This window comes from Myripristis murdjan, chromosome 1, assembly GCF_902150065.1.
Source record: "Myripristis murdjan chromosome 1, fMyrMur1.1, whole genome shotgun sequence".
In the NCBI taxonomy this organism is placed as follows: domain Eukaryota; kingdom Metazoa; phylum Chordata; class Actinopteri; order Holocentriformes; family Holocentridae; genus Myripristis; species Myripristis murdjan.
In genome coordinates this window covers 19261943-19273964 of record NC_043980.1, presented here as the reverse complement: position 1 = coordinate 19273964, position 12022 = coordinate 19261943, and the positions used below count along the sequence as shown (strand labels likewise).

The 12022-nt window shown below is 39.6% G+C and overlaps 2 protein-coding genes across 2 annotated transcripts; both read right to left on the bottom strand.

The window, feature by feature from the left end:
- Nucleotides 1-711: 711 nt before the first annotated feature.
- Nucleotides 712-4939, bottom strand: cnga1a (cyclic nucleotide gated channel subunit alpha 1a). Its single transcript, XM_030054869.1, has 9 exons — nucleotides 4436-4939; nucleotides 4029-4145; nucleotides 3849-3914; nucleotides 3694-3720; nucleotides 3464-3601; nucleotides 3259-3363; nucleotides 2892-2998; nucleotides 2131-2741; nucleotides 712-2019 (listed from the first exon to the last, which is right to left on the bottom strand). Exons 2-9 carry the CDS (start codon nucleotides 4121-4123, stop codon nucleotides 1090-1092), a joined length of 2079 nt encoding a protein of 692 aa, XP_029910729.1. The 5' UTR covers nucleotides 4124-4145; nucleotides 4436-4939; the 3' UTR covers nucleotides 712-1089.
- Nucleotides 4940-5673: 734 nt separating this feature from the next.
- enam (enamelin) lies at nucleotides 5674-9394 on the bottom strand. Its single transcript, XM_030060904.1, has 7 exons — nucleotides 9320-9394; nucleotides 9107-9170; nucleotides 8943-8966; nucleotides 8718-8783; nucleotides 8470-8511; nucleotides 6629-6703; nucleotides 5674-6214 (listed from the first exon to the last, which is right to left on the bottom strand). The coding sequence occupies exons 2-7, from the start codon at nucleotides 9158-9160 to the stop codon at nucleotides 5831-5833; spliced, it is 645 nt and encodes a 214-aa protein (XP_029916764.1). The 5' UTR covers nucleotides 9161-9170; nucleotides 9320-9394; the 3' UTR covers nucleotides 5674-5830.
- Between the last annotated feature and the right edge of the window lie 2628 nt (nucleotides 9395-12022).

The window sequence follows — 12022 nt, the reverse complement described above, 5'->3', positions numbered from 1 at the left end:
TCAGTTTCATTTGCATCAACTCAACAGTGTTGTACAATCAGTTGACCAGTTCCTTGTGTGTGTGTGTGTGTGTGTGTGTGTGTGTGTAGTGTCACTTTCAGCTTGAAAGTGACACTAAAGGGATGGTAAGTTATTTTTGTGGTGTGTATGAGTTTCAGTTGGCTGTTACTTGTTCATGTTTGAATTAAAATAACCTGATGTACTCAGTAGTCTCCTGAACTTACATATAATAATTACCTAAAGAACCTTAAACAATTAATACAAATAATAGCTGTGTCACCGGAACACAGAACGTGGCTCTTTTGCTTTTCTCCATTATAAAGGAACATCTGCACAGTTGAAGGCTTCGAAATCTTTTGTGTCCATTTTAGAAATGGAAAAAAATAACAAGAAAATTTAACATGCAAAGGTATCATGGTAGCACACCAAGTTGCACAGTATGATAAAGTATAGATACATTCAACATAGATAGATAGATAGATAGAGATACTATGTGTTTTTTTTAATTACATGATTTGTAGCACATTCACTGGTAAGGAATGCAGTGTGTTCATGAGCAATTTCTTGCAAGTTACTGTCCTCATGTGGACAGTAGTATGTATTGCAATAGTAGGGAAGCAGTGATATTAATGTAGTACATGGAGCAGAAACTGGATCTGCATGTAAATCTGTAGAATATTCTCGTTTCATGGAAACCACATCGAAGTATAATGACAGTCACAATAAACAGGAAAATTTTATTTGAACATTGGCATTGTCCTGCTCATTATCTGTACATAGAATTACTCTCATGAATATTCATTTGCGAACATGCATTACATAGAAATACCCTATGAGAGACATTCCAACAGGTATTACAACCAGTCTGTAGTATTAGTGTGTTAATGTTAGTTAGTCTGTTTTTTTTTTTTTTTTTTTTTTTTTTTGCAGTTCGTGTCATCGAGCCATTTAACAAGCAAGTCCAATGAGAGAAAAACATCTTAATTTGAAAAATACTATTGTGCCTATATAGAAAAGTGCTTAGTGTTTTACAGAAGCTATGGGTTTATGTTTTGTTTTCCTCTTCCTCAACTTTTTGCCCTCTTCCTTTTAGTCCTCACCTTTTCCCTCTTCCTTTGTCTCTTCACCTTTTTCTTCATCTTTTTTCTCTTCTTCCTTTCCCTCCTCACCTTTTTCCCCTTCTGCTTTTTCTTCATCTGTTTTCTCCTCTTCCTTTTTCTCCTCCTCTACCACCAGGACTTCCTTCTTCTCCTCTTCTTCCTCTTCCTCTTCCTCCACCTCTTCTCCTGTCAGGCGCTCCAGATCAGTGATACGCTGCCTGAGGGCCTTCTGACTGACCTTGTGACTTCCTAGAATCCTCTTCAATTTCATCTGCATCAGCTCCATATTGCTGTACAAACGGTTGACCTGCTCCTCCAATTCCTGGGTTTCGGGCAGGATTTTGCTTGGATCCAGCTCAATTAGACCATCTTTCATCAGGATCTGCCGCCCTTTCTCCTCCAGCATGCCTTTGGCATCAGGGTACTCTGTCAGTGACTCCATCAGGTCATCCTTAGACAGGCAGAAGAGGTCTGAGTACCCGATGCTACGAATGTTGGCCGTCCGCCGGTTTCCGGCTTTGCTGCCTTTGATAGCAAGGATACTAATCTCACCAAAATAACTGCCGCTGCCCAGGACAACAAACTGTGTAACCCCATCGTCAGCAACAACAGCCAATTTTCCGTCTTTGATGATATACATCTCACGGCCAATATCACCCTTCTTACAGATGTAATCTCCAGGGCTGAACACCTGGGGCCGAAGCTTCAGCACCAGTTCAATCAGCAAGCCAGCCTCACAGTCTGCAAAAATGCGGACTTTCTTCAGTGTCTCCATATGTACCTGGATGGCAATCTCAGCCTTAAGCTTGTCTGGTAGATACCGCAGCACCTCCCTTTCATCCTGTGCTTTGCCATTGTTCCACAGATAGTCAAACCATTTGATGACCCGGTCTTCAAGATCCTTGCTGACCTTCCGCACCTAAGGAAAGGAAAACCAGTAACATTCAGAATATAATGAGGGAACATATTAATGTTCTAATTCAACTCAAGTCTTCCCAGCTGTTTTAGTAATGGAAAGATGGTCACCTACCTGCATGTACTGCTTGATGTTATCAATGCGGGCCTGAAACTGGGCTTGGGCGGCATTCATGTTAGAGATCATGGTAGCAATGTTTCCCACTATGGTAGCAAAGATCAAGACACCAACTAGAAAGTCTCCCACATGGAAGAGGAATTCCGTGTCCAGTGCTGGAGGTGGGGTTTCTCCAATGGTAGTCAGGGTCAATGTGGACCAGTATAGGCTGAAAGAATACTTCCTCATAGGTGTCCCAAAGGCAGGCTCGTCAGGATCATCCAGAGCTGGGTATACCCAGTCATCAGCCCCAAAGCCAATAGACTTGGAGAAGGAGAAATAGAAGCAGGCATTCCAGTGGATGATGATGATGATGTACATGATCAAGTTTCCAATGCGGAAGATGTTGGGGTAGTTGGTTTTAGTTTCTGTCCTTGTGAAGAATTCCATCATCCGGCCAATTCTCAGTAGCCTGTTGATACGGATTTCTGGGTAGTCAAGGCCCAGGACAACGTAGAAGATATCAGTTGGCAGCACAGAGAGGACATCCAGACGGAACTGAAGGCTGTTGACGTAGCGGTCCCGCAGCAGCTTCTCATCTTTCACCATCAGGCCTTGCTCAAGGTAACCTGCATTAAAAGAGGTACAAAGCAGATGCATATCCTGTGTAAAAAAAGACAAATATCTTGGGAAAATGTAGCAATTAAAATAATGTGTATTTAAAACAGTCATCAGATTCTCAGAAGCTGTTAAATTGGAGACTTATTTCAGTATTTCACCTGTTCTGGTCCTGAAAGCCATATCAGCAAGGTACATTATGTCTGAGGCGTAGTCCAAAAAAACCCAGTAAAGAAAGTAGTTATGCTGCAGTTCCTCAAAACTAGCCCTGGATGAAAGAGAAGACCATGCAAGTGAACAGTGAGGGCATTATCTATTGACATTTCCTTCATTGCACCTGAGTGTCACATCAAAAAGTGATTTAGTAACAAGCTCATTACTCACACACTAACAAAAATGCACAATGTTACACAATGCTAAAGTCCCAAATATTTGTTATGCCTTCATATTGAGAGGAATGTGAATAGGAGCCAGGTTCAATATGCAGGTGTGCATATTGAACCAAAGCTTAGGTAGGGTAGTACTCACCTGGCTATGATCAGGGTCCAGTTGTACATGACTGGTATAGTGATGATGAATAGCCAGTTGTAGTATAAATTCCCAGCAGGGTTTATGACAAACAGTTCTTTGGGCCTGTGAGGAGAGAGGCAGCATGGGTAAATTCAATACTGAAACTGACAGCACACTTGGAGATTTTGAGAAATAATGCCATTCACAGCCCTGTTGAACTTGCTTTTCTTTCTCCTTTTTCTCCTTTTCTTCCTTCTCCTTTTTCTCCTTTTCTTCCTTTTCCTTTTTCTCTTTTTCTTCCTTCTCCTTCGCTTCCTGTTCTTCTTTCTCCTTCTTTTCTTTCTCCTCCTGCTCTTTTTTTCTGAAATTTGCATTAATACGTTAGAGACCACCGTATATCAAACATTTTTAAAAATAACAATCACTTAATGGTTGGTAATATAAAATCATTACTCTTTTTCTTCTTTCTCCTTCTTCTCCCTGGAAATGGATTAAGAAATGTATTTAACAGGAATCCTTAAATGGTCTTTGAAGTGCATCGAAGGGAGAATGCGTTAAATAAATGCTGTAAAATAGTCTTGGTAGGGTTTCAGTGTGTTTGTACTTACTCTTCCTCATTGTTATTATTGTTGTTCACGTTGAACAGACGATGAGGACTTGATTGAGGTCCACTTCTGGGACACACAGAACACATTATACATAATTTTAATAAATTGGCAAATAATTGTTCTGTATTGCAAGTTCGCTCTATGAATTAGGATTTAGCATTTCTGTGGAACATTGCTTACAAGTCATCCTCACTGAGCTCTTCACTGTCTGCAGCAGTTAGCGGTGCAATGCGAGGTGACACTGCAAGGTGGATAGGAGTGCTTGAAGTGGTCATGGCAACAGATCTGGAGTCTAACCTGTTAAACATAAATCATAAGTAGAGACTTAAGTGACAACCTTTGAAGTAGCTTTAAACAGCTTTAACTACCTTTAAGTACTAATTTATGTACTACAGTACTAATAAGTGCTAATGGATTGTAACAGCTGTATGATATGCATGATTGCAAATTTCCTCAGATTAGCAAAATTTTTTGTTATGTGACATGTATTTTGTTAAGACAAAAATCTACTCTCACAAATGTAACTTCCATGTAAATCAACACTGTGATTAAGTAAAATGAATTTGGCTTTCTGCCGCTGAACTTACCTTTCCTACTGGTTAATGTAATGTAAAGTCCATATTCCTTAGCTCCTTAAGCGGTCTTTGGGAATCAGTAACCTGGCTGCTTACAATAGCAACATATTTATTATATCAATCTTCTGATTCTGATTAAAATAACACTAAAACATAGCTAGACAAGTGACACTTAAGCATAGAGTCTAACTAACTGTGTCATGGAGTCTTAATGACCCTGAAAAGGATTTGTGGATTAGAGAATGATGAAAGGAGGAGAGGCAAAGACACTCATCCTCCTTACTTGCACGCTCCACCGGGAGCAGGAGACAAGAAGTTTTCAATTAAGTATGGGTAACCCATGGTTAACCTTTTTCCGCAAGGGATCCAGTTTAACGAAAAAAGAAGAAAGAAAAACAAACAGACACTTTAAATATTTTGTCAGCGACTGGCCATAAGTTTCCCGAAAGATGTGTGACAACAGAAGATTTAGTCCAGTCGCTGCCCAGCTTTACTCACCCCCCTCAATTCCCTCCACCACTGAGTGCTGCTCAGTCAGCACTCTCCACCATATCCACCTCTGATCCTATTAGAGCCATCCAGGCTTGTTTCCCCTGCTGCAGGTTTGTGATCAGGCAGACCTGGTCCCTTTATATTAATAAGAACCAGTTGACTGAAATGAAGTCTGAACTTATATCAGTGTTGGATAGTGTGACAGCGAGGTTTCCTCTTTGTGGCTCAGTGACACTCCCTGTTGGCTGCTGTGCTACTTGCAGTTTTACTTAAACAACTGAATTGAATTGAATTGAATTGAATGGAATTGAATTGAACTCAACTCAACTAAATGGAACTGAACTGAATTTAACTTAATGCCAACTCTGAGTGTGTAATGGTTTGTATCTTGCACTATATCATCATCATCATCATACATACTATTTTGTGTGTTAGTATATTTGTCTGTGTATTAGCCCTGTTATGTAAGGACTGACAGTCAACTCTCCAGCAAATGTATGCTTGGATAGGCTCCAGCCCTGTGACCCTGATTAAGAATAAGTGGGTATGTAAAATTGATGAATGGATAGATGGATGATGGACGGACAGATAGACTGATAAAAAAATATGATTTTTATGTATTCCTGAATCCCAAACTTTCAATTATTTCACTTGTAATTCCATGTCAACGAATTTCATAACCAACACAGCAAAAGCAAATTTCAAGTAGTTTTGTGGAAAGTCTTTTTTTAATTAAAGGTAAGAAAAAAGTAGGAGAAAATGCCATTTCTGACTGCACACAGACATTACAGATTCAAACATGTCAACTTTTGCATTGACTGCTAAAGGAATGACACTCAAGGTGGTAACAGGGAGAAGTTGTCTACCACTATGGAGCAGCAGGATCTGTAGCAGCTGCCATTCCATCAGCATCAATCAAACAGCCGCTGGATCAACAGCAGCAGCAGCAGCATCAGGAGCAGCAGCAGCAGCATCAGGAGCAGCAGCAGCAGCATCAGGAGCAGCAGCAGCAGCATCAGGAGCAGCAGCAGCAGCAGCAGCATCAACAGCAGCAGGGACATCAACAGCAACAGGGACATCAGCAGCAGCAGGCACAGCGGCTACGACGTCTACAGATACATCAGGAGCTGCGGGGGCAACGTCAACAGGAGCCTCCACAACAACGGCCGCAGCAGGGTCTGGCACTGCAGCTGGCTCTGCTGGTGCTCCTGCAGCCACAGCTGGTGCAGCTTCCTCTTCATCGTCAACCTCATCAGAGTTTAGGGGGGTGGCAGCAGGGCCAAAGGATCCAACCTGTGGCTGGAAGACAAGGAATGATATAACTCATAAGTCACACAGCAGTCATTTGAGACCATAACACTGAAATGCAGTGTTCAACTTTGTCACTGTGCTGTTTTTATAATGACCACTGCTAAATTTTGCATCCATATAAAGTAATTTAGTGGCCCCTGCATGACAAATCATTTATGCTTCCTCTTATGTTTGGCCCTTATAGCAGGGTTATCTATATTACCATTCATATGCAATCAGTGAGTAAGCACATCACATAGCACATGAATTATTCCTAACTGAAATACATTTGAAGCAAATATCTTTACCCAACTTGGGGACACAGTGTTAAAATGGCTGAATGCAGATGTCATTGCCCATTTCTTGTTGGTGTGAATAAACAACAGTGAATATATTCAGTTTGATATAAAGAAGTCTACTTACCACAGTCTCTTCATCTGATACATCTCCAGCAGGTGCAGGGGGAGCATTCACAGGCTGCGCTTGTGCAGCATCCACCTGTGTATATTCAACAGTGTTAACTCAAATAGCATGGCATTTTGACAAGTAGACTACCGCAAGTCATTATGCAAAGTATTATTTTCTCATCTTCTCATCTCATTTACATTTTACATACAACTTTATGGAAAATACTTGGTGGCACAACCAATTCTCCCGGTATATATAAGTAGTAGAAATAACGGAAATAGCAGAATCACTGAAGTAAAGCCAACAGAACTAATGAGCTGAAGTCACTCACAATCACAAATGCATGTGAACACAGGTTGTAAACAAACCTAATGTGTGTGTGTGTGTGTGTGTGTGTGTGTGTGTGTGTGTGTGTGTGTGTGTGTGTGTTTTTTTTTCATGGGGCCCAGAATTCCTGGCGGCGCCCCTGTGTGTGTGTGTGTGTGTGTGTGTGTGTGTGTGTGTGTGTGTGTGTGTGTGTATGTGTGTGTGCCAGCAACAGTGGTTCAGTGATTCATCTACACATCTTTCACGTCTATACAAATGCAGCAGAGCTTTGTTCTAGGGAAATATCAATGCCAGATGTAATGGCCACAACAGATATCGTATTGACATTGTCGTGCAAATGAGTTTGTGGAAACTGCATTGTGTGTTTTCAAAACTAACCAAAATAAACAGAAATTATACAGAAATGGTAAATGGTATGATGTTTTGTTGAGTTTTTATTACAAAATACTACAACTATAATTTTTCTGATCTTTTTGAATCTCGCCCCGACAAACACCACATATTACCAAAAAGACTAAAACTAACACTGAAAGTAATAAAAACTGAACTAAAACTAAGCATTTTCAAAAAATAAGAACTAAGCTAGACCGGCAAACCCGCTTTTAAAACAAATCAAAACTAAACTGAAATTGTAAAGAAAGTCAAAACAAAATAAAAATAAAACCTAATGGAAAATGTACAATTATCATAACCTTGGTGCCAATTTACAAAAGTAAAACCAATGGCTGATTTGATGGCCTCCTCTCTTTGCCCTCCCCTCTTATAATACTAACAGTTCCAAGGTTTTTATTCAATAATTTGAGCAGAGACTTCCAACATGTTTGTAGAGAAGGACATAGCATGTTAAGGCCATACTCAAATGCAAGACGTTTGGTCAAGAGTGATCAACAATAAGGGGGAAAAAAAGGGGTGTATAACTTGATTCAGTACAGTATATGTAAAAACGGTTCATTGTTAGCAAACTGGAAGTTACAGATCCTTCTGCTTAGGTTTTAAAGTAAAAATAATGGAATGGAAGCTTTTTAGATGTAAGATCTATAACTTGGGTGTGTACCTCAGGGTAGCTGCCAAAGTCTGTTATTGTATGTTATTTTCACACATTATTTATCCACCAATCTGTGTGTAGATGATCAAACAATATATAAGTCAGGTACGTCAGTGGTGTGTTGGGGGGGAAAAATAACTCACTTGCCCTTAATGTTTAAAGAACGAATACTGTACTGAGATCTTCTCATATTCACACAACTATCAATTTCTGTTCAGAAACACTCCAAATTAATGTCGTCAGATTATGTAAAACATTATGAGAATGTCAATACTTATAATGTCTCTATGTCCTAATTTTGTGTAGAGCATATAAGGAATAGTTGCCAGGTTTGTAGGAGCTGACTGGAATCTAATTAACACATAGACATAGTTTTATCATATAATTTTAACTAAAAATGACTGATTTACTCCATTTGTGTCTCGAATGTTGTTGAATGTTTTCATTCGACAAGGCTTTACAAAGGAAGTAGAGATAAACTTACCATGGCACCAGCTGCAGGGAGGAACGGGTTGCCAGCTGCTCCCTGAATTAATTACAGACAGACTTGAATTTTTATTCATTTGAAATAATTATTTCATGAAGCTCTGTTAATAAATGAGACTGGACTCAGATTTGCCTCAGATTGTAGAGTGGGTCATGTCAGGCATTTATCCTCATGAGTTGTTTTGCTCAACTCTTGATTCACTTTTACTCTGTATGCTGTTGACAACAAAATGGCCACTCACTAACCTGCTGCTGGAAGAGTCTGTACATCTCCATCCACCTCAGGGCTTCATTAGCATGTGCTGCAGCCTGCTGAAGAAAAACCACACAACTCCAGACATGTAATCAAACCAATCACCATCCCTCACACGGGGCCCTATCATACGTTTGATGATGCTGTGAAAACATGATGTGACATGCCACATGGAGGAAAACAGCAAAACTTCATGGGAAAGCAGCAAGTCACCTTACCTCATTGGTTATACCATCTGGAGCCTGTAAAGCAGGGATGAAAAAAGACACGATGAGACTGGAGACAATGCCATTATGCATCACCTTGAGGAAAACAGTGTTTAAATATTTAAAAGGGACCAGTCAGCAAACACAGCAATACATCACATTTAGGAGAAACTTACCGGGGCAGCCAGGGTAACACCCAGCAGGCACATCATAAACACCACAGGCTTCATTGTGACTCTCCTATAAAAACAACAGACAGATGCATTATAACACATACATAAGCATTTAGTTTAGCTTGAGGGTGAGTAAAACCTCAATTTAGGGAGCTAAGTTTATTTCTAATTCATTATCACAAATTTCATCTGTTTCCATATGAAATTCCATCCCACCCGTCCTCTGGTGGTAACAGCTGCTGAAAATGTGACCCTCAAGGAGGAGAAAATGATCTGCCTCATTTCTGAGATGGATGCCATTTATACCCTTAAACACCCTCTTCCAGCCAATCATATTCTCACACTGAGTAAAAAAATGCACACATCAGTTGTGTGAAGAAATCTCCTTACATGTCAAAAAAGATGGTTAATTATATGTTGTGCAAGAGTGCTCAGCACACATGCCACTGTTAATTGCCCCAAAAACACACTAAAGTATGTAGCTGACATTAACACATACCTGATGGTAATATTTTTTTTTAATATTAGCTTTTTGGTTTTTTGTGGGGGCCTTGTTTGTTTTGGTTTGTGTGGTGTACATTACACTGGTGGTTTTGGATGCTGGTGATAGGTTTTTTTAGGGTTTACACGGTGGTTTCAATTCATATGGTAAATACAGGCTACAGTGTAATCATCAAAGCTGTTCTGTCGACATTCCTCAGCACGTAAATCTGCCTCCAACATGCTGAGCTAATCAGTTTCAGCTCAGATAAGATAGCAATCTCTTCACAAGTTGTCCTAAACTTTCAATGCTATTATCTTGATTCTTAATTGCATTTTCCCTTTTTGTTATGCACTGAAAAAAAGGGAGTGCAAGCAGGGGAGCTGAGATGTAAAAATGATACCCTGTTTGCTACACAGTGTCTTTCATTTTTAGGCCCAATTTTTAAATTTTTAATTTATCATTATTATTATCATTATTATTATTATTATTATTATCATTATTTGGCAGTAGAAAAAACAGTGTTATGTGTGGATTTTGGAACAAAACGGTTGCCTTTTCTTTTTTACACTTTACAGTAATAATTGTTGAATTCATCTACATTTTTACAAAGCTCATCTTACGATATGGAGGAATGGCTTTATAAATTGTTTCTTATTGCGACAGTTAATACATTACAAAATTGCTCTTCTATCTGAAAAGCTCTCTGTACATTAAGTTTATCTGTATATGTGTGGTACGTAACTTGTTTATGAGAATGGGATACATATTTGCACTTCATCACCTGCGTTAAATTGATATTTTAGGTATAATATATAGTTCTTGTTTTATCATACTTACACTTACATATACCGACATCTATACAGTCATGGACAAAAGTATTGGCACGCCTGGAATTTTTCCAGAAAATACACCGTTTACCCCTGAAATTATTGCAGTTACAAATGTTCTTGGTATACACATGTTTATTTCCTTTATGTGCATTGGAACAACCCAAAAAAACAGACAAAAAAGCCAAATTTGACATAATTTGACACAAAACTCAAAAAAATTGGCCGGACAAAATTGTTGGCACCCTGAACTTAATATTTGGTTGCACACCCTTTGGAAAAAATAATTGAAACCAATTGCTTCCTGTAACCATCAACAAGCTGATGCGCGTCACCTGACGCACCGCGGTGCTGCGCCGCCGGTGTATGTTGGGCTTTACACCTCTCAACTGGATCTCTCAGATTTGAAGGGTGCCTTCTTGCAACAGCAATTTTGAGATCTCTTCATAGGTGTTCAATGGGATTTAGATCCAGACTCATTGCTGGCCTGGCTGGCCACTTCAGAACTCTCCAGCGCTTTGTCTCCAACCATTTCTAGGTGCTTTTTGAGGTATGTTTCAGGCCATTGTCCTGCTGGAGCACCCATGACCTCTGATGCAGACCCAGCTTTCTGACACTAGGCCCTACATTGTGGCCCAAAATCTTTTGACAGTCTTCAGATTTCATGATTCCTTGCACACGGTCAAGGCACCTAGTGCCAGAGGCAGCAAAACAACCCCAAAACATCTTTGAACCTCCACCATGTTTGACTATAGGTACTGTGTTCTTTTCTTTGTAGGCCTCATTCCATTTTCTGTAAACAGTAGAATGACATGCTTTTCCAAAAAGCTCTACTCTACCTTAGTCTCATCTGTCCACAAAATGTTCTCCCAGAAGGATTGAGGCTTACTCAGGTACATTTTTGCAAACTCTAGTCTGGCTTTTTTATGTCTCTGTGTCAGCAGTGGGGTTCTCCTCGGTCTCCTGCCATAGCGCTTCATCTCATGCAGGTAATGACGTATGGTCCGAGCTGACGCTTCTGCACCCTGAGTCTGCAGGACAGCCTGAATTTGTGTGGAGGTTGGCTTTTTTCCTCTGCCTTTTTGTGTTGTTCCAATTCACATAAAGGAAATAAACATGTATACCAAAAACATTTGTAATTGCAACAATTTGAGGGAGAATTGATGTATTTTATGGAAAAATTTCCAATACTTTCGTCCATGACTGTATATATATATATCATATGTTTTATATTTAATAATCCGACAAGACTGGAAGTAACATCTGTGAGTAAAAACTGAAAGTAAATCCATAAAGTTAGTAATCCATACTCTTCCCCATATTACAGTCAGCCTAATGTTCTGAAATCGTTGGTAGTATATTGACACATCCCCACAATTATTTATGTTCTACCTCATTATTTCATTAGTGTACTATTGCTTCATTTCAGTTCTTATTTTATATTCACTTTCTGGGTTCATATTGTTTTCTTCTTCTCTGCTGAATCCTACCGTTCCTGCAATTTCATTTTCCTACTGTTGGAAAATTTGGACTGCAACAATGAACAAATAAAATTAAACAGTCACTCAACAACTTGGCCCAATCTCATGCAGGTGAGTTTTACAAGCA